Below are 26,094 nucleotides of genomic sequence, written 5' to 3'. Positions count from 1 at the left end.
TGTGTCTTAACTTGGCCTAGGTAGGGCTGTGAGAAAAGGGGAATTTCTCTAGAAAAAGTTAAGAAATACTTCTGTTTCAGAATATTTACAGAGTTTTGTCTGAGAAGTACTAGCCATGTGATTAAGTCCAGCCTTGTTTTTCAGCAAAAGGCATAATTGTAATGGCATTTTAAAGCTTTGTGAACTTTTTTTTCTTTTAGGTGCACAATTGGATAAGATAGGATTCACAGTCATCAAAAAGTGCATCAATGCTGTTGAAACACGAGGTAATGATCAATCCAACAAAACACTTCTGAGTTCCTGTGGAGGTAATGGAGCAGTTGGTCTGCTTTTAGAAGGCCCGTGTGATCTAGTTTCCTTGTAGATCTCTGTGAAAGACTTAACGTGGTAGAGATTTCACTGATTACATTGACCAGTGCAGGAACTTTCTTCCATCCAATTCCAGCCTTTACTGTATTGGCTCTGCTTCAACAAATGTGCTTTCAGGAAGTGCTCAGAAGGGAGTAATAACACCTCCATAAAAGGAGGCCAATACTGGTGCACAACAGCTGAGAAGATACCCTTTATCTTGTAGGCAATTCCTATACCTTTGCTTTACTGTTGGGAGAGACTAATTTTAGTATTCTGTTTGTTGACTTTGAAGCTTTTCCATTCAGTCACAGAAGACAGAAGAACAGGAGCTAAGCAGGCAAGTGAATAACAAAAAGTATTGAAATATTTCTGGTGGAGTTACAGTCTCACAACAGAGGCAAGGGTGCTGTCAGGCTTACTATTCCGTACACTCATTCTTGTACCTCCATAACTGGGGACAGAAGAGAAAGGTCTATATGCAGACAGTATTCAAGAGGTATTTTTAAATTTTGTTTTGGAAAGTACTTAAGGAAAAAATTCAGTATTGAATAAATATTTAGGGTTCCAAGAATGGATGTAGGTGAGCTTTGCTACCTTTTAGGAGCTCAGCAATCCACACAGCTTTGGTCCAATGAAGTTGATTCATCCATAACATTTCAGAGAGTTGATTATTTTCAGTTTACTGATTCTGAACATAACATCAACTGCACTAAAACAAACAAAAAAGGCCTAACAAACAAAATAGTGAGTTCATACATGAGACCAGCTGAAGCATTCCTAAAGGATAAGTTTCTGTTTTCTGCAGAACCTGCAAGACCTTCTGTGGATGTCTGCACAGCTAAACACAAGGAGGGCCAGGAGAATATTGAACTGTTTTCCTCAAAAGGATTTGTCCAAAGAGTTGTGCAGTGGTGAAGAAAGTCTGTCTTTCAGACCCATAGATTTTATACCTATACTTGTTTTTAAAACAATTTTTACTTGAGTATTTTACTTTAATAACACATCAAAGGCAAGTTATGTTCGGCAGAAGAAAACAGGACAGATGCCTCTTCAGAGATTGTGCTTGTGTGCCATGTTTTTATCTCTTTTAATCATAATGGGTGTGAGGTTGGCGTGGGTGGAAAGAGAGGACAGTCTAGTGTGGGTGGAAACTGAGAATAGTCTTGTCATGTCATAGCAGAAAGTCTGGTATTCAGAGAGAGAAGAGCATAACAGAGATATTGAACATAAACTTGTCAATGGCTGGATAATTTTTTCTCAGTTACGTTCACTTTTATAAAGCCAAGAACGAAATGATTTGCTTTGAATGAATAGAAAAATCAAAGACAGTGTCATGATTAAAATGTAAATTTGCTTCTGATTCAGTGCTCTTTTGCATTGCTAGATAAGAACAGTGGTTGTGCTTTACCTAATAGAAGATGCTGAGCTATCAAGGCAATATTATATTGAGCCTGTCTCTCACATATGGAGCACAGTTCTGTTTGGATATGCATGCATGTTTTTTTTCCAAGGGAACGTTTTGGGTTTTTGTTTTGGTTATGCCATGTATTTATAGTTCTGTACTTAAAATAATACAGCAGGGTTAAAATTTTACAGAAGCATAAAAGAGCTATTTGCTCCAGTAGTAAAGACTGTGCATGTTTTTGTGTGCAAATAGTTAGTTGAGCATGTGGTAGGTAAGTGTTGTGAGAGTAGCATTTGCCGTAATTTTAGACCTACAGGAGCTGCTAATCTGAGCTGTAGAGACAGGTGGCAGCATTGAGCTGTCTTTCTTTCTCTTCACAAGAAAGAAAGAAGATGGTGAGGAGGAAGTAGAAAACCTTTTTTAAATGTAAATAAATAAATAAATCTGGTATTACTTTGAATCGAGAATGTCACTTGTGGGACTCTTTCTGTACTATGGAATTTGATAAAAAAAAGTTAAATCTGCAGCTCTGTTAATAGCCTGTGTCAGCCACACTTACAATGCCAGCCACACGCCAAACTTGTCTGCAGACATATCTTCCTTACAGTAGTGTAATTTATATTTTACTTAACTTTCTAAGCATGTTTTGCAAATCGTGTTCCAGTGCCGAATTCTGGTATCAGACTGCCAACCATCTTTAGATCTTGCAAATGTGAGGAAAATTGCACTGCAGGGCTTCACCCCTCAGAGCTGCTAATAGTGATGGGTTGAGCCCGCAGACGTAGCTGAGCCCCTCAACATTTTAGGCAGTGATAAGCTATTCCTTGAAATGAGTCACCTCATCAGTTGTGCTCCTTAAATGCCAAGCATTATCTGTCTTTGGTATGTTGAAGATCCGCAATGTACAGATTAAATCAGAAACAGTGCTGTTTCAAACCGGTTTTGTATATTTTAAATAAAACATCATTTAATGGTATGTTTAAAGGTTTAATTTAAAACTATTGCTATTTACTGTTGAAATATTAATTTCTCTTTGCACTTCTTGATGTCTGTTAGCAATTAGCTGTGCTTTTTTCAGGTTGATGAATTTGAAACTGATCAATTATCTGATAATTATTATCACAGTCTCATGATTACTGCTGGAGGAGTGTCTTAGTTTCAGTACTGCCACAATTTCAGAGACTTTTGTATATTATGTCTATTTTAATATTAAGCAGTAGTTTCTGTGGTTTGGCATTAATTATTTTTAAGCCATTAAATGTATGTTATGAATGTTTGGGGTCAGCACAGTTTAGTTCTTGTGAATTTTAATGTTAGAAGCACAGGAAATCATGAAACAACTTCTGAGATAAGCCAAAGCAGAGATGTATCTGACTGTGACTGTATTTCTTCAGCTTTTTAATTTCGTGCATGTGATGCAGAAGCCTTGTTCTGTGGAAAGTAGTGGTGGGCATTATATATAAAAAAAAGTGTGATACATTTTGTTAGAGAATTGAAAAGCTTGGTGTTACTTTTTACCAGAATTTTCCTGGACTTCTGTGAGAATTTTCAAGTAACAAATACTTGCTGCTCTCAGGACAGATTCCTAATGCATCCTTCTTTGGAATGGATGAAGGACCATGTTTATTTTTCTTTAGTGCTGGCAGTCTGCAAGGCTTGTATAGCATACCATCGCACTGTTGTTCTGGAGATCATTGGAAAACTTATCTGTGTGACTTGATAACTTCATATTCTGAGAAGAATAGTGTTGTGGCCACATAACTGTTTATTGTGGTTCCTTCTTCTGCACACAGCTAAACTTTGAGCATATTCCAGAGCTCTGTTTTTTGATGACTGCAGATGAAATGCTGGAGATCTGGCTTATTCTGTTAATTTAAAGCCGGCTCTGAACATGACATCTGCCTTAAGGCTCAGCATTAATAGAGTGGCACTGGCATCCTGGGGAAACTAAAAGGCTGATTTTGCCCAGGTGGAACAATTGAGAGAAGTAGCACTGCTGCCATAGCATGTCAGGTCCCCTCTGTCTCAGTAATATCAGTGAGGAGTTCAGCAAGTCCTCTGGGATGGTTGAGGAGGCTGCAGATGGTGTGAGGAAGAGCAGGGGGAGAGAGAAGTAGGAAAAGATGCAGCAAGACTAGGCAGGAGGAGGGACGTAGACAATGTGAAGTTCTTGCCACTGTACTTTTGCTTTGTATTATGGTTGTGTCTGACAGTAATTCGTTGAAGAGTTAATGATTTTATATACTGCATCTAATACTTCTTTAGGAAGAAACCTTTTTCTCATATTACTGGTTTCAATTTTCCTTCTCTGGGTTGAAACGGCTTGATATTGAAACTGGGAATTCTCCACAAGTCTTCCTTTGTTGAAAGATATTTTGAATAAGAATACTGCGTAATCTGTTATTTGAAAAGATTTCCTTGGAGTAGAAACACAGATATTTTATGTTATTTCTACTTTTCTAGGCCATTATGAATATAGAGGTAGAGTATGGTGGTGTTTGTAGATTGTTGATTATTATATGGCCTCTCAAATATCTGTGTCAGCTTCAGGTCTGTAATATTTTACCTCCCACAGTACAGGATCTGAAACGGTGCATCAGACAGAAAGACATACCTTATTTTGCCCTTTTCCTTCCCTTCCACTTCTCTCGCTGTCATTTGTCTTTAATTTATAGTCATATTTTTATTTCCCTGGGGATAAAACCAGGTTTGAATGTGTATGAGAGGAAGAAAGGGCATAGAGAAATGACAGGAAGGCAGTCCAGTGTCTACATGGAATGATAGCAGAGGACTGAAAACATTATGCTGATTATGGGTACTCTATTCATCCCTAGCAAAACCAGAAGTGCTGATCTCAATAACTTGTGGTGCTGCCCCTGGGCTTAACTCATATGTGGACCCCAGTGGGTTGGAATGAGACATCGTATCTTAAATGAAAAGCATTTACAAACTAGAAAAAGCATTGGTTTTGAGGACTGGGAATAGGCTCAAGTTTTTCTTTATTTTATCCAAACTCTTTTTGTCAGCCACGTATTTGGAAAAAAGCAAAATTACATTTGTTAAAGAATTCTTAATTTAGCAGTTGTTGGTTTGGTTCTTGTGTTATTTGACTGTGGACGCTGATGTATCCAATGTGTCATTTAAAAATCTGAAAACAGTCAGTGATTTTTCAAGGAAAGATTAGTCCCTGTTTGCTTCTACTCCCAGTATCTGAAGTAGAACCTTTTCCAAAACATAATGTGAACTTATCTTAAAAACATAGAAGAACAAAAGGATTCTTGCAATACTTTATTTATAAAATTGTTCTCATGACTGTGTAAATACTATGTAGTCTGTCTTACTTTGAGGATAATTTGTTGCCTGGGGAAAAGTTTTAATGCTAAATTTGACTGTGTATCTTATTGCTGTGGTTGATCTTCTGCCTTTTTTTTTTCCTCTCCTTTTGCATAATAGGTATAAATGACCAAGGATTGTACAGAGTTGTGGGGGTGAGTTCAAAGGTCCAGAGACTTCTGACTTTGTTGATGGGTATGCCTCTATTTTACAATATTTTTTTTCTGTATTTTATTTCATGTTTGTTTTGCTGCCCATATTTAATGTTAAAATCATCTGTACTTGTTCTGTATACAAGGCACATCTGGTTTACTTTTCTCCATGAAAATTATACTTGTAGAACTGTAAGGTCCACCCGGTTGAGCACAGACAGCGAGATTAGTTGGCAGAGGAAACTAAGAGAACTTGTAAAGGGAGTGTAGGAGTAAGTCATGGGCTTTGTGCAAGGCTGATGTGAGTAAGGAAGCACTTCTTTACTGTCAGGAAAAACTTCTTGACTGTGTGGGTGATGGAGCACTGGCCCAGCTTGCACAGAGAGGTTGTGGAGTCTCCCTCCTTGGAGGTCTTCAGAAGCCACCTGGAAATAGGCCTGGGTACCCTGCCAGGTGCCTGGGTGTCCCTGCTTGAGCAAGGGGGTTGGAGCAGACCATCTCAGAAGGTCCCTGCCAACCCCACTGTTCTAGGGTTCTGTGAAGTGGATTTAAAACAGTCGGAATTTCAGGGTCTGTTCAGAAAATTCAAAATACCAAATTTAAGAAAGTTTGAAGCTTATTGCTTCACTGTTTGAAGTTTCCAACTTTCTTCTCCCTTGCCTAAGATATACAGGTGATTTCTCATGTGTGTATTTAGTTAATCACTGTGCAAAATAAGATTTTCAGTTTAAGCCTACTGGTGAGGAGCTCTTTGGCTGAAGAGGAGGAATACAATATACGTATTAATAATAATTATGTCTGTGCCAAGGCGGGAGACAGATGGAGAAAGGATTTGTTTTAATAAACTCAGTAGTATAACTCTTATTTGTGGCTAACAACTTAGACTCTCTTATATCTAGTTAGCCATGTGTAGCTTTTAACATTTTTGATTCATAAAAGTATTCTCAGAAACTTTTCCCCCTTCTCTTTCTGGAAATTTTGATGCATCTTTAATCCCAGTGACTGTAGTTCTCTTGACACTTTGCTATCCCTAGGGAATTAAAAAAAAAAAGTATTGGCACCTGGATGAAATCCCTAGTCTGCCTGTTATCTCTCACCAAAGTAGTAGCCATGACTGCAAGATGTGCTGTGTTTCCCAATTTCTTATCCTGAGCACTGACAGTACATGCAGTCAGACAAGACCACTGGGATTAGTTCATTTTTACAGAGCTTCTAAACCTGTCACTTGACAGCAAAGGTCTGATTCTCAGGGATTCATTGGTATGCAAAGAAGCTTGTTTGCAGTTTGCACCAGGCTCTTCTCCAGAACCATGCATGCTCCATCTGTGCTGATAACACAGTGTTCTTTGGCACGGCAAACTGGAGGAAGCCAGAAAGTGAATTCATTTCATTACCCCAGACATTATGTGAATGACAAAGCGCTTTTATATTATATGCTGCTGTCAGTTCAGTGCCACCTGTAAGACTTTTTCTTTTCCTTCCTTTTCCCACCCCCCCCCCCAAATAGGCTGTCTTTTCAGAAATGACAAGACATCAGGCTTGAGGGCCTGTGTATCATATCAATCTGTCATAATGACCTTGCTAAATATTAATTTCTGGTATCTTACTTTAATCAATATTAACAGCGCTCTGAAGTTCTCCATTAGTGCACATAAACCTGCCTGTATCTTTAAAGTATTGTAGCAAAAGATTTTTTTTTTTTAATACAAACTGGGATTAATAAACATGATATATAGCAGATTCTTATGGCTGTTTATCTGTGTTGGAATTAGCCTCGATAAACACTAACCATTTTTAGCCATTGACCATGGAAAGACTGATTTGCTGTCACTCAGAGAATCTTGATAAGATGCATTTGATATCCTAAGATGTTTTTCACTTTTACACTTACTGGCTTACTATGGGCATGCAGATCTAGCAGGTAAATTTTCCTCTGTGCCGTTAGTCAGATCCAAATTAAATAGATTCAGGTTGCCAGTGGTTCAGTAGCAGCTGGAAGACTTTACTGGGGATTCCAGCACCTGCTTTTATTTATTTATTTAAATTATAAATATATATTTTTTGTCATTCCAAAGGTTCACATAGTTATGTGAAGTAGGAGGAATATAGTGGTATCAAGATGAGCCAAAATACCGAACAGAAAAAAGTTAGGGTGCAAGCAGGTGCTCTTTTTCAGATGATTTGTTGAAAGTGATTCTATCTGTGCTCTTTATCTGTCTGTCCTCAGAGAAGAATAAAGAGGGTTTCTTTTTGATATACAGTGGTACAGAGAATTTAAAATGACTGATTAATCTTTAATCCTTTGTCTCTGGGTATACTCTTAGATACCCTTTTATATGAAAGTTCCTTTCAGAATCATAAAACCTCATATTAACTTTCTGTATTTTAAAATGTTTGATAATATTTCAAAGTATTTTAAGCTACCTGTCATTGACTGTGAGGTTCACTGTCTGAAAGGCCCTAACTGCAAAAAAGTCTTCCAAATGGTAACCAAGGACATTTATAGCATATAGGTTCTATCTCTTTCTCAGAATATTTTCTATAAAATTTGGGAAAGTGCATTGAGAGTCAAGAGAGTATAAGAACAAATATATATGCAGGCCTGCTTTTCTAATACTGTGAATGCACAGATTTTCATATTTAATATAAAAAATTAAGTCCTCTGTAAAATAACGTTCAACAATTAAATATACAATTCTGCTTAAAAAAAAAAAACACGCAAAAAACAATAACAACAAAACACCACAACTTATTTGTGCAATTAACTTAGTCCTTGAAGTTGCTTGTAACCAGGACTGTGCTATTGTGGTCTATTTTGCAGCAGTAATCTTGTCTAAATTTGAGTGATAAAGGCATTTGATAAATAAGGCGTTCAGTACGTTTCCAGGTAAATGTTACATTAATTTGATGTCTCACTGTAAGTAGGGAAACAGAGTTATGGCTTCCAGTGTTCTGGGAATCTTTGCTATAAGCAGTTCAGAGTGTCGTGAGCCATTAGAAAGCTCAGTTCTTGAAAGGTGTTAGGGACCAACTCCAATTCCAGTCTCATCTGTGGTCTGCGTGATAGCTCTGATGTGGTTCATTTCATACAAACTGCGTACATACATTTTGTACAAACTACAAGTTTGTAGTACAAAGTCAGCTTTCGTATAGACCCTTGCTCAAGGTGAAGAGACTGCTAAGGACTTCAAATTTCTACTGATGAGTTCAGTTTTGATTTCTGATGCTGCCTGTCATGAAAAATGCCAGACACTACATTTTGTAGTGGAAAACGTTATAGTACCTCTGCCTTTTCAAAACGAGCAGCTTTCAGAACTGAATTCCTTATTATTTTATATACAGTCTACATACACACCTACAGTGGGCATACTACCTATGAAAGTAGAGAGAGTCTAATTCTAACCTAGTTTAGTGAAGTGGACTGGTTTTATAAACTGAGCTCCCTTATTGTCAGAAAGATTTGCATGAAATTTAGAGTTGATCTGTCAAAAGCTGTTCCATAAATGTGCATAGTTATTTTTATAGGCGTAAAATTGCCATTCAACGCACAGTGGCCGTTAATGTGAACAAATAGCATGAAAACTAATGGAGTCAATTTTGAAATCTTGGTTGCAGTTCCAGTTCGTATACTGGTCTGAGATGTTTGAAGTAGAGGGAAAAAGAAAACAGGAACAGTCAAATATATATTCTTGTGTGTGTATGAGTAAATTTGTATATGTTTACATGGGTATACATATGTATGGAGTGGTGGGGCAAGGAGCTGTGTAGGGCAACTGTCAAACTGAAAGTGGAAAAAAAATTTAGTTGGTTTTGAGGGCTTTTTACAGTTAAACTAGGGTTAGTTTGGGGTTGGTAGCAGGGCTAAATTAGATTTTTTTTTTTTTTAATTATTTTTTTTCCCCCAAGAGGTATGAAATATTTCATCAATACCATACATTTTTGAAGAGCCTTGTTTTGAACTCAGAGGTTAGACTCAGTGATCTTGGAGGTCTCTTACGACCTAGACGATTCTGTGATTCTGTGAAATTGAGATGTTCAGGTTTTTTCATCCTCAAATTCATCACCACCAAGATCTATATAACTGAGTATGTCCTTTGACTGTAAAGGAGAACTAGTGATTATTGGAGAGCTGATGATTATTAACTGAATATTTAAATATCCAGTTATCTAAAACCCTGGATATTACCTAGTGGTTTAATAATAAAATTATTTAATTAATTTTGCAGAAAGGTTTTATTCTCCAAAAAGAGAATTTGAAAGCAGAAGAAGCTAGCATGCTAAAAAGAAGAAAAATATAAATGTTTTCCTGAGACAGACTTGAGGATTTTGGGTGGTGGTTGACTACTAACAATTTTGGTTGAAAATGTAACCTGACTTGTATTTTAAAATGGGATTTAAATAATTGATATAATGAGGGAGAATATTCAGTTACAGAAATAATTGCTTGGCACAGCCTTTGGAACAGTATTATTTAGTCCCAGTAAAAGGACTGTACCTTTAATCAGGGATCCTAATTTGATTTTTTAAATGTGTCTGTTGTTTGTCTGACAAGCAAAATAACAAATGAATTCTGAGTTGTATGAATGGTTCAACATGTAATCTGTGTCACTCACTGTTGTTGCAGTTTACTGTTGCGACTGACAGGAACATAAAATAATAATAAAGCTCAAGTACTTGAAGGTACAAAATTCGTTGAGCTAATTTGGCCACATACATGTGATCTTCTCGACTGTCAAATAGCTATTGCTTCTTGTTTTGAGACATAACTGTTTTTTTAGTTGCAAAACGTTTCATTGTGCTGTGCTGTTTCCAATGTTTTGTCAAAAAATATTCAGTGGATTGATCATTCAGACATACAGCATTTCATGTTATGAGACTTTACCAAGTAGCCAGATAAAAGATGGGAGGAGCTTTGAGAAAATGACAAATTGTTCAAGCAAGAAAATATTTTTCCCCTTGGCTAAAACTGATCAAGTAAGGGAGATGTTAAAGCCATCTTGTAGAGAAAACTTACTAATAGAGAACAGCCCTTTTTCTACTTTTGGAATACCTTTTAAAGGTTTTCACACAGTAAAGGCGGTTACATTGCAGTTGGCTATTTTCGTCATCAGCCCAAAATAATTGCTTATAGGGAAAACTATGAAAAAGATTAGAAAAGATTTCTCAGTGTATTTGTGTTCTAAATAATGAAAAAGATAAGTTATCCTTACTAGGTCTTTTTTCTAAACTGTTTATGTACATCTTTCTGTGTTTGTGTACATCTTTCTGTTTAATTAAAGGTGTGAAAATAGCAATTGCTATAGAGATCATTTCACGTAAAAGTGATTTTTAATCCTTCATTAAAGAAAAAATCAGTAAAGTGCTTTCTATAATAAAATACATAAGTAGAATTTATAAAGAGGTTTGGAAATTAAGTCTTGTTAGTATTAATTAATAGTAAAAAGGACATACTGCTTCCACATTCATGTGAGCAAATGCATAATCAAATTTAATGTGTTCCAGTTCATATAGGGCATACTGATTTAGAATCACCTTTTTCATGCCCTCTTCACTTCCTGATTATTTTGTAGATGCAAAAACCTGCAACGAAGTTGATCTGGAAAACTCTGTAGATTGGGAAGTGAAGACAATTACTAGTGCTATGAAGCAGTATCTGCGGTAAGCCTCTCTCTCATTTATTTTTTTCAGACCATGAATTTTGTATTTTAATTCTCACGTGCTATGTGTTAAGAAAAGCAAATAACACAGCTTATATTATATTTTCTTGTATGAACAGAGGTGCATTTTGTGCAAATGTCATGTTTGTAATTTTTCTTGGGGCAAGCAAAATAATTTAGCAAAACTAATACTTGTGTTCATGTGAGACAAGCCCCAAAACAATTTTGTGTTAGATACATAAGCACTTCTCTGATGGTTTGGAGATCTGAATTGTTGGTAAACTTGCTGAGAGTCATTAGTGAAAGTCAGCTGAGATTATCACAGGAGTTTTCTGCCTTTTTATGTTTTAACGTGGTAGAATGAGAAGGGGAAAGGTTATGAATTTTTTAATGTTTTCCTCTTTTTCTTCTGACCGATGTTCCTGATATTCTAGTGAAATAGTAATAATATTCTGAGTGTGAAAAGTAGGAATCTTAGATGTTCAAATGATTTGGCTGATTTCTGATCAAGATATTTTACTAAATTGCCTAAGAACATAGAACTTACGTGTATCTCTTGTAGCATATCACAAATACAGTATTTTTAATCTCTTACTGTTATTATTGAAACCATATCAAAGAATGCTGAAGAAATTTTTTTGAAGATAAAAATCATAGGTAATGTAAGAAAGAGTAAAAATAGTATGCACTAGATTAAATATTTCCTGCTTACAGTATTTCCCATCTGAGTGTTTATTCTGGTACTTCGTGAGCATCAGTCATGGAGTCAGCTTAATAAACAAAAGTTTTAACTCTGATGTTTTAACTCTGATTTGCATTATTCGGTACCTTTTTCACTGATGACTAAGGTTTTCAATTTTTCCATTTGAAATGCTTTAGAAGTTTAATTTGTGGATGGTTGCTGTTCAGCAACTTAACTGTATGGCCTTTATTTCTTTACAACAAGGCATTGGCTTTGCCTCTGTATTTTAAAAACCCTTAGGAAGGTTGAATTACATAGTATGCGTGTTACAATATTCAGCTGTAAAATGGTCTCAGTGTTGTAATTTGGAAAGGTGCTTATGATAGATTGGAGGCATCACTTCAGCTCATGGAATATGAATAGATGTATTTAGTCTTATTTTCCTCAGTTTTTCCTGATTTCCTAGTTTTCCATTTGTACTGAAAGTCATTAAAATCAAGGGCTACCGTAACAACGCTTTCCTCCCATACAAGGGCTATGCTACTGATTGTTTTAAAAAAAGTTTCCTACTTAGAATAAATACAGATGGAAAGGAGTATGGATAAACTTATTATGTCATCCTTGTTTTACAGAAACCTTCCAGAGCCACTGATGACGTATGAGTTGCATGGAGAATTCATCATTCCTGCCAGTAAATATTTGACAGTAGTTCAAATAGAAATATTTTCTTATAGTTGTGGCCGTAGGAACATGCAGTAAATACAGTTTCAGAAAAATTCTTCAACCCAGTAAAAATATAGGAATAAAAAATAATAAAAGTTTTAAAAATACAGAAGTTTTAACCTGTGTTCAGTTTCAGTACGTGTCACAAGTGATGTGACTATTGAAAGACGAGTTTGTGACAGACATAGCATAGCATGATTTTCACTTCTACGTAAAAGCTTTTGGTTATGCATTCTAAACATTTCATTCTTATTACCTTAATTGTATAATGATAAAATTCTACTTGGACTGAGATGTTTTTTCTTCCATTTATAGAGTAGAAGCTTAGTAAAAGAAAATATGTCAACTTGGGCTCATTTAAATCCTGAAAGTATAATTGCCTGACCCTTGTTTTCAGTGCCTTGTTAGTCTGTATCCAGGCTGCCTCAAATGTTCCCCTCATATATTAGTTGAAGAAAGGAATGAACAGGCCAGATTACACGATGGCAGTTCAAACACAGACTTGGAAAAGGCAGTACAGCATTTGTAGTTCAGCTGTATGGTATCTAATGTACATGGAATTTTTTGGAAGAGGACAGAGAGAAACAGTATAAGAAATTTTTGGCAAAGTATCAAACAGATATTTAGCTGATTTTCTTTCCAGCCTGTAGCACTTCTGGCAAACTGCAGAAAGCAAAATTAATATAAACTTTGAGACAATTGCTTTATCTTCTTTGGTTTGCTGTAATGACTTTTCAGGACTGCAGAATATATTTGCTTGTGGCCCTTAACTCATAATGAGAATTAGCCCATGAAATTCATTGCCAAAACACATTTCAGAAGCCAAGTGCTTAAACAAAATTCAAGATTTTATTACCTAGATGGTGAGTCTGCCCCCTTGTATTGGAAAGTGTTAAAATAATTTTTTGATCTATGAAGTTTTGCCATCAGTTTCTCACAGCATTTTCCCTTCTCTATTTTATAGTCTCCTTCATAAAAGAAATTATTTGAATTACATGTTTTAAATAGTACAGTGTTCATAAGTAGTAAACAATTTTGTTGAGAGGCTGGTTCTGTGTAGCGGGGAGGAAAATTTAATCAACATTGCAGATCTGAGTTACGGTATACTTAAAAATAGGTATCCAGTGTTGTTTCCTATGTTAGCTATAAAAAAACAATGCTAGGAATAGTAAGGAATATCCTTTTCTCTGAAACTATTTTATATATATATATATTTAAAAAAAATCAAAACAAAAACTTCTCCTTCCAATTTTCTTTTACTGTGATACATATCACAGTAGATAGTAATTCGATTAAGTTGCTTAGCCGTCCTTTAATTAGGGCTTGTGTTTTCACATATTTGTGAAGTATTCTTGTTTTAAAGAAGGCTAAAGTTTTTATGACTGTCCTAATTTTGATTAGCTGACAAGGAGCTAAACATTTTGCGTTTTGGTAACCTTTTTATCTTGCAATTTATGCAGAGGTGTTCACTGCAAAATAATAATAAAAAAAAAAAAGTAACCCTAAAATGTGTAGCAATGTGCAAAGAATAATAACAATAATAAAAAATAATCTGTAGAAATATGCACTGAAAGAAATAAGGTGGGTATTTTATATGAAATACACTTAACAATCAAAGTTGCCTTGGAGTAAAATGGGATCTGATGAGCAGTCCCAGTGTCAAAACCTTGCATTCATGGTAGATTCTATTTTTTTCTGTTTATTTACCTTGTACTAAGTATGTTATATACAAGAGAAATGCTTCCACTCCTCTCATTATAAGCCACTATTCAGATATAATTTTGTGGTTTAATATAACCTTGACAAGTAGGAATGTGGTTTATTTCCACCTTTTATAAATTCTTGTTTTCATCTATATGCTAGTGAAACATACGGGGTCAAAATTACTGAATTCAACACAAAAACATAAAAAGGCCCTTGCTTAATGTTACTCTCTCTGTGCTGTACTAGAGTGGGATGGCATTGTTATTCAGGACACTTTATCATAGTAATATCACTCAGTATTTCTTTTTTAGCATCATTATTCTTCTGTGTCTTCAGGGGTCATTAGTTTTTGTCTTTCTGAGCAGATTAATCTTTGGCAAGTGTTGTTTTATGCAGTCTCTAATGCAAGGTAGCATAGATGCAGTATTATTAGTTGCATAGTGCCAACAAAATTGAATTTTAGTGATGAGGACAATCGGTTAATAATGGTAACATGTAAAGTAGTACAATTCCACTTCAGGTTTTTGCAAAGAGAAAGTTGCACCTGGGAACAACGCTTCTCACTTTACAGTATATTTGAAAGCAGATGAGTCTGAGGCAGCAAAACAAGAACTACATCTGACAATTTTTATGTATAGATGAACAAAGGCATACTTTTTCGGGTGGATTGAAAGATCAGTTCACAAAATAAGTAAATAAAATAATAATTCTAGAACAAGACTATTTGTGAAAACAAAGCACGTGTGTTCAGTGTTGCTGTTTGGAGACATGTAATTGTTGAAGCAAAGTATATGCAGTATATTTCTGTGCAGAGTTGGAAGAAGCTTTGTGTTTCCGTGGATTATTTTTTTTTATGTGATGCTTATTTGTTTCTATGTCCTGTAGAAAGTGGAAGTCCTGAATCTCGAGTTAATGCTGTTCACTTCTTGGTCCATAAGCTCCCAGAAAAGAACAAAGAGATGCTGGACATTTTGGTGAAACATTTAGCAAAGTAAGTGCTGTGACCTGCTTTCCTGCCTTGTCAGACCCCTTGTCCTTACCTTTGTTTAACTACAAATAGCCTGGTTACTGTGCCTGGAGCTGAAGCCCATCTTGATGCTGTCATACACAATACAAAGCAGTAAACGTGCAAAAGCAGACAAGACGTTTGACTCATGCTGTGTATATTTTGGAGGTAAAGGCAGAAATCTAATCTGTTAATGAAGCCATATAAGTATTTACTTTAGCAGTCTTGCCAGCAGTTGAGGGTTTGATTGAAGTGAGAAGGTGAACATTATACTTTCTTTTCACAAATTCTGGCAAAGTGAATAGCGGAGATCTGTTAGCAAATTTAAGTTGGTTTCACACTTGCCCAGGTCCAAGGCTAAGTGCATTTTATATATTTAAGTTCAGAAAGAGACAGCTTTTGTTTTTAAATTGCCAGTGGAAGAATGGATTTTCTGTTTTCCACAATTCAGTATGACTTTATTTGAAGAAACTTTGCATAAAACGAACTTCTAAAACATGGATTAAGGAAATGTAATGTTTTCATTTGTAAAGTAGACTGCAGTTTCCAACAGTAATGGAAATTTTTCATAACCTATTTCCTGTTTTTTCCTTCAATTCTTTTCAAATAGTGTTTCAAAGCATGCCAAGAGGAATCTAATGACTGTAGCAAATTTAGGGGTAGTATTTGGACCAACCTTAATGAGGCCACAGGAAGAAACTGTAGCAGCCATCATGGACCTGAAGTTTCAGAACATCGTTGTTGAAATCCTTATAGAAAATCATGAGAAGGTAAGTTTTGATACATCTCCATCTTTCTGAGCATTGTTTCAAATGTTCTGCTTAATGGGTAGCATGGGGTTAAATGTGACATTATAACTTAACTCTAAAGAATATCCTCTATACCCTGTATACTTTTGGCTGTTTATACTCAATAAATATCCTGGTTCATAGTTGAACTGACATTTCAGAATGCTTATTTCCTGGTGGTAGCTGTGCTTCTGTGTGTATAGTATGCAAATAGATTTTCATTATGATATTTGTATATGCTTTTTTGTGAGCAGAAGTGATATAAAACTAGAAAATAAAAAGCCCAGGCTCAGTTTTAGCTCTTACTTTAAGTACTCTGACCAAAGTTTCACTGAATTAGTTGTTCTGTGTCTTAATTTTTCTCAGAGTTCACATGGTTTAAAAAAAAAAGGAAAAAAAAACGACTTCACTGTACTCTGAATTTTATGGGTTTTAGAAAGCATTAGAGCCAGGTATTAACATTTCCTTCATTTTCAGCTGAATGTGTGTTATTTTAAGCCTTTGTATTTGAGGTAATACTGAAAATGGAAGTTGCTGTTGTTGTGGCAGCTGCTGGTTACTGAGGCACCTTACCCATACAAGATACTGTCCAGAATATCTGCTTGCACTGCACGCAGTCTGGGCCCTGGAATTTGTAATAGATAAATAAATCTTTTACTGGTGTCCCTTTGCTAGGGTTCTCCTTTGGGAGTTCCTCGTGACTAAGTTGACGTCTGGAACTGGGTGTTTGAGATGCTCTCCTTTTGCTGGGAGGATGGGCAGTATCTACTTTACTCTTATTTTCAAAAAAAAAAAAAAAAAAAAGTGCTTTGGAAAAATTCCAGCATGTGTTTTTTCGCCTCTTACGTCTTAAGCACTGTGAGCAGTGAAATAGTTATTTCTTTTAAAGGTTAACAGTGTTGAAATTGGCTATCTAAGTCGAGTCTTATCTACTTTAAATAACGTTTGTCACAGGTTTTTCTTAAATGCAATTCTGCCACCTCCCTGAATAATACAGGCTAGGCAAAACTTCTTTTGGCATAGCTTTATCTACATGGCGTGTTTTGTTGGCTTAATTGACTTAGGGTGTGATGCTGCCCCCACATACACCTTGAGCAGATACAGTATTGTTCCACTGGGAAATTATTGTGCAGCAGATGTGGCTCAAGTCCTAAGAAATAAATATTTCAGGAGGTGTAAGCCATTTTTGACCTTATAAGTGAAGGTAAACAGTGCAGTAAGGCCATGATTTTGTAGCTGTTATGGTGACCACACAAATTAAGAAAAAGTGAATAGAGAGTCAGCAGAGCCAGGGTGTTTTTAATGGCATATGGAGGATGGGTTTAGTTCTGCCTATTAAAATCACTAGATCACCACATATTAGCACCAGCTTATTGTTTTGCCTGCTCATTCACAAGCCCTTAGAAACTGGACATCAATTTCACATTTGAAACATTGGTTGTACTGGCCTTTCTTGCTTCTCTGAAAACGTGGAGAAGCAGGGAATGGAAAACAGGTAAAAAAGATACCTCATCATTTTCCACAATTCCTTGTTTTTATGTCTTCTTTAGAACTGGAAGGCTATAATTTTTTTAAAGGGATTTCTATCTTTTCACCGTTAATTTCTAACGGTGAACTTGCCATCAGTGGTCTGCCTACAGCAACTTCTCTCCCACACTAGAGCTGCTTCCAAGAGTGAAGGAAGCCCAAAGTGTGACCTCCATGTATTTATTGCAAAGACAAAAGAGAGGAGTGTTTTAAGGCATGACAAAAATGTTTAGTCAATTTGAATATGTTGCTTTTATAAGTAAGCCTTCTTCTCTTAGGACAGACCAAGGACCTACTGTTAATGGCAGATAGGCTTCTTGTCAATCTAATGTTCATTTTAAATTATTATGAATTCTTTGCATTTCAGACTTTCTAAGAGTCTTGCATAAGTTGGGTTTATGATTATGATGATGATTATTAATTATTTTATTTATAGCCCTAGTGAAGTCCTAGGAGAAGTCACCAGCTGCAAGTTAAACGCTTTCAAATATTTCATCAACCACTACTCTGCCTCTGCTAATTTTTAGCCGCTTCTGCTAATATACGCTAGGTCTGGAGTTACAGAAGTGTCGTAGAGTCAAGATGGAGGCACACTGACAGAAACTTGAAGCAACACTTCACACTTCATGCCTTTGTAATTTATGGCCCTGACAGACTGCAGAAAGGCATCTCTTTTCCCCTGTAGCAAATGAAATGGTTAACAAAATTCCAGACTGTAGAAGCAATAGCCATTGTAATTCCAGTTTAAATACAGTAACTTGTTAAGCCAAGTGGATAAAATGGTTATGATTCCTCAAACATTTTTAAATTCCATCAGTGTTCGTTTTGTCTTGCTCTGTGGACTGCTTTACTGAAGGAGATCTACGATTCAGTTTTGGGAAGATACATAGTTAACTGTTACTAGCTTTGAAATCCTGGTGCAGTTGTTCCACTATCATCACTCTGCTGAGTGATTAGAGAATTATCATCCAACTTATATATGGAAACCTGGAGATGGGGACTTGCCCTGAGATAAGCATAAGCATAAGCTGTGTTTTTTTTGTGTTGTTTTTTTAACACTTTATTGATAAGTACATTTATTTCATGCTAGCCAGAAACCAATCAGTGACACTTTTACTTTGTTTAAAAGCTGCATACGTCCAAACCATGGCTGTGAACCAATTATGGTAGGTTGAGGAGGGGATGTTAGGCAAAATCAAACCAATGCTGAGACTTGAATGCTGGTCACTAGACTGTGCAGCCTGTTGTGTTACTTAACTGGCACTAGGATTGTGCAATCATTAAGACTAGATGGAGGACAGAAGAGCATTAAGGAAAAAATTGTTTAGATCTTATTCTTGTCAGTTATGGATAAGTCTCTTCTAGGCAGAGTATTTCTCAGTCTCCAAGCAGAAGATGAGTTGTAGAAGCAGATCTCTACTGAAGGAAAAAAGCAAAATCTAGACCCAGTCTGACCTCTTTTTCCCAAGACACTCAGTACCACCAGTAGTGGAAGAGAGGCCAGTCCAGAGAAAAATAAGACCTGTGAATTGTCTTGCTTGCTTCTGCACTATGGCTGTAGGGAAAGGCCAGCCAGATATGCCAGGCAAAGTAGGAATATATTCAGCTTTAATGTTCAATGGACTGTAGTTTCACTTTGAATTGTGATGTTTTTGCTGACTGGCTGCATGCACTCTTGTTCTCCTTTGCTTTTCAGGCCCTTAATGTCAGTGTCATTTCATACTTGGCTGTCTTGTGCCTTCTCCCTTGCCATATCTGTCTGGTCTCCTTTGGTTTCTGTGACCCATGTCCTTCCCTTCACTAAAAAGGCATCAAGAAATTCATGTTGGTATCTAGTGATCATGTTCATTTTGCTTTGAAGCTAAACCTTCCCTTAGTATTCACTTTCTGAGATAATGAACTCGGGGGATGGCTACAGCTGTGTTTGTACGATGCTTGGCCTTTAAGTAATCCTGTGATGAATAGCGATAGTCAGTTTGGACCAAAACCCAGGTTTTGCTTTCTCTTCCTCTCCTCTCCTAAATGAATTTCAAAGGTGTAAATTAGTTTTTCTTCCCAAGGGTTTAGCAGACTAGAGATCTTGGTCATCTCAGCTCTTCTAGTCTTGCTTTGTGACTTGCACAGAGGAAGAATGGCAGTACACTCCAAGAATTCCTGAATAGCATGCACGTGTTCTTGCTGTTCGTTATAATGTTTTGGTATCTCATTGGAACAAATGCCACAATTCAAAGGGGTTATTTATTTGCCATTGAGAGATGCCTCAGTGGTAATATGAGCTATTTTGGTTTCTTAATTGCCTGAACATTATTTGAAGAGGAAAAAAAACCAACAGCACAGGATAAAAAAAGAAGGCTACGAAATGAAAGAAGATGAGTGAGGAGGTTGGAATAAAAATCTCAGTGGGACTAGAAGGAAGAATAGTGAGTACAAATAGCAAGACTGCAAAAACAGAAAGAAGATGAAAATTACAGTGGAAGTAAATTAGAAGAGAAAAGAGAGGGGCTAGACGGAAAGAGTCTGGGAAGCCAGAGTCTTCTGAAAGGGACTGGGCATGGCAAAACATACCTTTTTTAAAATGTTGGCAACTTATAGGTAAAGTTAGCTCAAAAGATGTTAATTCTGAAAAATTCATTGTCTCCAGTACAAAGGGTAGATTCTGTTTTCACTTGTTTTCTGTATTTGTCTACTTAAAAAGGGCAAAAATTTTACATATATTAGACAAAATGCATTTGTTTTAGCTATATGTTTTGCTTAAAACAGTTATATGAGAAACATTTTTCTATGAAGCACTTTTTAAAAAAAAGTAGGCCCATTTATACTTTTTATTAAACTAAAGGAAAGAGAAAAAATTAATAATACTGAGCTCTTAAGCCAACATCAACTTCATGTAGTAACACCTGGAAAATCCTTAGTCTTAAAACACAGTGCGTAATACCTGCAATGTTCATGCGATGGGAGAAATAGAAACAGGTGAAGTCAGATGTTCATTTTAGAGCATGAAGTAGCACTGAGGTGTGGCCATGTGCATGTTTAAAGCAATTCTCAGCAAGTAAGTGCTTTAGAGCCTTTAGGGGCATAGTGGCACTGCCAGCCTCTGAACTATTTTTTGACAACACAGCAGATCTTTTGAAGTGCTGGTAAAGGGACATACAAGAAATACTAAAGGAGACTTGTTTCATCTTTTGTGTTGCTTTGTCTTTGGCTGGAAAGGGAGATGAAGAAGCAATGCATTGTAATTGTGGTGGTTTGCTGTGGTGTAGAAATTTGAAAACCTATTCAAGCTAAATGTTTTTCAAATCAACAAATGTTTGACTTGGGGAAAAAAAAAAAAGGTAAGTCATCTCCAGTAAAGCAGAATTTGCAAGGAAACATGAGCTTCACTTAAGGAGGGTATTCGGTATGTGCATAACTTTAAGAGCATAACTAATCAGAATTGTCATTGAAACTATTCCTGTACTTAAAGCACATCCTTTAGTAATTGGCTGGGTCTAAACCAGAAAGAGCAGCAAGCACAACAAAGAACTTAATGTTTTCTGGTGCAAGTCACAGCAGCTCTTTCATTTCACTATAGCATGTGCGAACTCTTCAGACTGTTTCTCTGCTCTGTGGATAGCAGAAAGCACTTCCATATGAAATCCACGTGTGATGTTTTAATTGACTGAAAATCTTTGTTTTGTTTAAAGACTGCTGTTTTCAAAGTCTTAATGTAGTTTGTGCATAGTGAGAAGATTGTATATAAAGTCTCCATTCGTATTTGTGACTATAGTTGATGACATTAAAGAGTACGGAGTCTGGATCAGTACCTGGATTGGTATGCTCCAAATGCATTAGACTGCTCCAAAAGACACAAAACATGTACTATGAGCAAACAGATTAAAAAAGAAACTCAAAACAAAAGTCATTCTTACGGAGATAGAAAATAGTTTGCTGAGGTGTTGCACTACAAATATGTGGCACCTTACAAGTAATATGGACAAGCATTTCTGTTTTCTTGATGGGCCTATGTTATTTCCAGTTAATTTGGAGAAACTTCACTCAAATTCATATGAAATTTCTGAGTGATACAGTCCTCATCTTCCACTGCACCACAGACAGTGCTATGAAGTAAGTAAATAGAAGTGATGATAAGAGAGTGGAATTCAGTTGGCTAACGTTTCCTTCAGTCTAGACACTCAGGGTCCTGTGCTTGCATGTGTGGAGGGGGATCCAAAGGAGAAGGCCTTATGGAGAATGCTAGAATGGGTGCTCTTAAGTAAAATTTTGATATAAAAAACAATCTGTGAAAGCTCCAGGGCTATTGAGAGGGGAAAAGTTGTTGCATTCCTGAAGAGTTTAAAGAGTAAATTCTTATATGTGACCTAAGAACTATACTGTATTGCAGCTTTCAATGTTAAGTGAACCATTGAATTGACAATTTTTTTCCCCTTTAAATTGGATAAACCGATCTGAATGGCATGCTGCCTGATCATTGCTAATGACAGACCACTGGATAATCGTGCAATATGTGCTTGTGTTTCTGTATGTACTCTTCAGAATTCCAGTAAGCTTTTGCCCTACTAAAGGGGTTAGTATATTTCAGTCCATTTAATGAATTTTTGAATAAACAAGATGTGACAGTCAGCTGATAAGTGTTTATTCCTAGTATTTTTGTGTGCATGCTATTTACACTAATGAAGCATCAGTACTTCATTGCAGTGGATGCTGGACATAGAAACAAAGAATATGTTCTTTGCCTTCAAAGACCTTACGGTCATAATGTAAGATAAGAAATGTATTTTAACAAAAACAAAGACCAGAAAACACTGTACAACACAAGGATGATATAAATCCTTGTAATGGCAACAGGCAAATTATTGGAGAAGAAAATACTGGCAGGGCTGTGTGGGACAGTTGGAAGTGTCATTTCCAAAGATCTTGACATTTCATCCTGATGCTTTGTACAATGACATTACAGTAGGGTGTCAAATGCAGGGTTTTATAATTATTCATATTATGGTGTATAAAATTTGGAGAAAACCAGATTTTACCACATATATTTATTTGTATTTGTATGCATGTGTATGCATTTATTCATTACAAATAAAGGGGAGATCATGTTTGTGTGTTTGGCCATATTTGTTGCTTTTACTGGCTCTTGGCTTACGTTTGTAAATGCCGCCTTTTAACCTCTCAGGGTTTCTCATGCTCTTCATAAGAGCAAATACACGCAAATATTCTCATTCTGCATTATTTTTCATTTAGTAACTAAGATTATGTTATGTTTTAGAAAGCTAGGTAATTGGATTGAGTATTTAATCTTTCAATTTAAAGGCTTTTTCTGTTGTTGTTCTTTTAAGTATTTCCTGTAACTGAACAAGATACGCAAAGCTAATATGTGTAGCTGTAATATGGAAGGACAACCTTTTCTAAAATACTCTCCTTGGTGTGAGTTACAGTAGGTGAGCACAGAAAAGAAGGTGAATATGCTGTTTCTGCTGGTGCAGTGGATAAATGTGTAGGTGTTTCAAGCCTCGTGTATTGTTAACTCGCTCATTTCCTTCAATGAATAAAATGGATTGCTTGTGAATGCAATTCACAGCAGTGAATGGGCTGCTATCAGGAGCGTTCTTCTCATGAATCGTTAAAAGGGGAGCGAGATGTGATACAGTGGGAGCTGCAGGCTTTGTATCAGGAGTGCTACTTTTAGAAAGGCTGAGTCAACAAACTCATAATTTGCAAGCGATCAAAGGGCACATGTTTCTAACCTTGGTATGTTCTTTTTTTTTTTTTTCTTTCATCCTTCCACAGTTGTCCTCCAGACTGCAATGTCATGTGTTACAGGCTATGTTTAGTTTCTTCATTAAAGCTCCAATGTGAACTACAGGGTTCAAGGTAGTCAGGCCAAATGAGTGTCCGTTAGAGTCCACATATACTTCAGGTTTGTCTGAAATTTCCCTTAGTTCTCTTGTCACTCTAATAGTTTGCAGTTTGTCTGGGGTACTAAAGCCTAATCCTTTTGCATTAAAATTGGCAGTACGTTATTTGATTACAATATTGGGAGTCAGTGTCCACAACTCCCTAAAAGCAGTGTTTCGTTCAGTTACAGATAGTCAGGCTGCTAGGCAGATTGTCTCTGCAAATGGTATCTTTGCAGTGAAGAAAAGGCTGTCTTGGATTTGTTTGTTTATTTATTTATTTTAGAGCTTTGTGGGTTGTCTGTTGGCTCTCAACCAAGGGTGTTTCCTGTTTCTAGTTTTGACTTCTACTAGGGTTCTTTTCAAGCTGCACACTCTGTTGCACTGTAACTAAATAGAGTGCGCCAGGCAACATCAAGAGTATTATGGATGCTTTCTGGTTGGTGGCCCTCTAGAGGTTTAGCTTCAGGCATCTCTCAACTCTTAATCTGAGTTTATATTTTTTTTCAAATAAAATGTTAGTGAATATTTTATAAAGGTGTTTGTGGTTTGTAGTGGAATTCAAGCCTCAAAATCCAAAGCTTCAGAAAATTTGCATCCTATTCAGTCTCACAGAAGCCAGTGTGCAGCAAATCGTATTTTATAGAATACAGCTGCTGAAGTGCCAAAGTTGGGATAACTACTTCAAGGCAGGCACATCCATATTGAAGTGGACACAGTGGTAACTTGGAAAGGTAAGTGACTTAAAGATTCTAAGTTGTTGATAATTTTTATTGAATTTTATATTTTCAAAAATATTTAATATGATATGGAGAAATAATGAGCTTCACATTATGTGTACTGAACACAAATTCTATGTAGATGTCAATAATTTCTAGCGCAAATGTTTTTATATTTCATTGAATCATGTGTTTGAAAACAAGAAACGAATCATGTTGACTAAAACCAGAAACGAAACAGGTTGATCTAATATAGTCTTTAATAAATTTAAATGCAAAAAGAAAGAAACCACATTTTATTAAAAAAAAGTTTTCAATAATGTTTAATTTTAGAACTTTTATTAAACTGTTAGAATTGATGCAATGTGTTTAGAAATACAACTTCTGTCTTTCCAGAAGTTAATCTTTTGTAATTGCTGTTATGTTTGAGCTTTTAATTTTTAGTAGCTCCTGTTACTTTCTGCAATCCCTTCAAATTAAAAAAAATAAATCTGGAACTGTAAATCTTACAGAATTGGATTTTTATGGATTAAAAATTAGAATATTAGTGGCTGAGTTACCCTTTTTATGACAATATTTTAAGATGCTTATTTTCACCCTGCATATCCTGAAATGATTCTATCTACAGTAAAATTATAACAACATAAAAAATGCTGCTTTATGTTTGCAGAAAAAGGGAAAAAGAATGGCACAACGACTGTGTTCATTATTGTAAGGGGAAAAAAATGCATGGGAACTGTATCAAGGTAAGAGCACACTGTGAATAACTAAAACAGTTTTCCTCTTTCTTGAGCACTTTTCTCTCTAATATAAATATAAATATATATATTTTTTTACAGGTTGGTGGATCAAACCTGAATTGAGTTTACATTACACTGAAAAGAAGCTAAGTCAAGAAAAGGCCATGGTGGTGATAAGTTTCTCTTGCACTATCCCATTAGCTGCTAATTTATAAAATATTCTTAGATTGACATATATTGTAGACAAATTATCATGGAAATACAAGGAGTCCAATAGCGATAAAATGTACGAGGGCAGAGGAGTATATGTGGCCCAGGTGGATGGCATTTTATATTGTTCAATAAACATCAGTTGAAGCGTCTGTGTATGTTTCTTTTATTTACCAACTGCAAATCAAGTGTTGAAGGGAAATTACCCAGATAAAATCTTGTACTGGTGTTCTTTTTGTCTTGAGAAGTACTTTACTCTAAAAATATGATTGTCGTAGAGGAGACTATACCCGGAGCTGAATTTCAAAGAATTCAAAGTAACCTTGCATGTTCTAGCCTCCTTTTGCATTAGACAACAACTTCTGGTACTCCAATTCTTCTTTGTGTATCCAAAGAAAATAGATGCATCTTCTGTGTAGTAGGTGTTATGAGAGTGAATGAGGGGTTTGTCTTGCAACAGAATTATGGCACAGCTTTAAGCTGTTAATGGTTTTTATAATTCTATCCTCATTAGCTCTATTACTAAGCCTCCAGTTTCCCCCCCCTCTTTTTCATCCCACTCTGTCCTTCCTTGCTTTTGCCTCCCACTGATTTTTAGAAGAAATTTTAATTACCCCAGCGATACAAAGCAGACAGAGATGACCTGATGTCTGGGTCTTTTCCTAAAGTGATTCCTGGCAAACATACTGAAATTCATTAATTAGTTCTGCTTGAGACCAGAATGAACAGATCAGTATCCTCTTGTAGCAGTAGAATCTAATCTACATTTCCATGTACAACTATACATTTAGTCATAAACTTGTGGAATATGCTTAGTTAAATACTCCTAGCGATGGGTTTTTTGAATTTCTAAAATCAGCTCTAGCAAGAGCTTAGGATCTAGAGGCCAACACTGTTGTTGCAGATTAAGAGGAATCTGGCAAAATTCCTTGGGCTGCTGCCATATGGATCTGCTGGTAGAATACAGTATGATAATATGTTGAATTTGGCTCATTACTCTCAAGAAATGCTTCCAGAGACTTTGTGGGACACCGGTTTAGGAACTGGAATGGTTGTGTGTAGGGATGGTCTTGGGCTCACTGTTGTAGAAGAGTGCTGTTATTAGCAGTACATATCCAAGATGGTTTGTGGTTTGTTTACCCCTATAAAGTATCTGTTCCGTACTATTGCATAGAGAGAAATAGGTCAAACATACCGCTGTTT

At 36.1% G+C, this 26,094-nt stretch overlaps 1 protein-coding gene and 1 long non-coding RNA gene across 2 annotated transcripts in view; both read left to right on the top strand.

The window, feature by feature from the left end:
• ARHGAP10 (Rho GTPase activating protein 10) overlaps window positions 1-26,094 on the top strand; it is a 143,773-nt gene that overhangs the window by 75,008 nt on the left and 42,671 nt on the right. The window contains exons 13-18 of the mRNA XM_040554767.1: window positions 201-266; window positions 5,210-5,284; window positions 10,812-10,899; window positions 12,213-12,271; window positions 14,893-14,998; window positions 15,624-15,783. Coding sequence (XP_040410701.1) covers window positions 201-266; window positions 5,210-5,284; window positions 10,812-10,899; window positions 12,213-12,271; window positions 14,893-14,998; window positions 15,624-15,783 — 554 coding nt within the window. The remainder of the gene's footprint in view (window positions 1-200; window positions 267-5,209; window positions 5,285-10,811; window positions 10,900-12,212; window positions 12,272-14,892; window positions 14,999-15,623; window positions 15,784-26,094) is intronic.
• LOC121069067 lies at window positions 22,399-25,245 on the top strand. The gene is made up of 3 exons (XR_005819223.1): window positions 22,399-23,956; window positions 24,612-24,687; window positions 24,781-25,245. It is a non-coding gene; the product is annotated as an uncharacterized LOC121069067 (long non-coding RNA).

Source organism: Cygnus olor, chromosome 4, assembly GCF_009769625.2.
Source record: "Cygnus olor isolate bCygOlo1 chromosome 4, bCygOlo1.pri.v2, whole genome shotgun sequence".
Lineage (NCBI taxonomy): Eukaryota > Metazoa > Chordata > Aves > Anseriformes > Anatidae > Cygnus > Cygnus olor.
The sequence above is the reverse complement of the archived record's forward strand: the minus strand, read 5'-3'. Positions and strand labels throughout refer to the sequence as shown.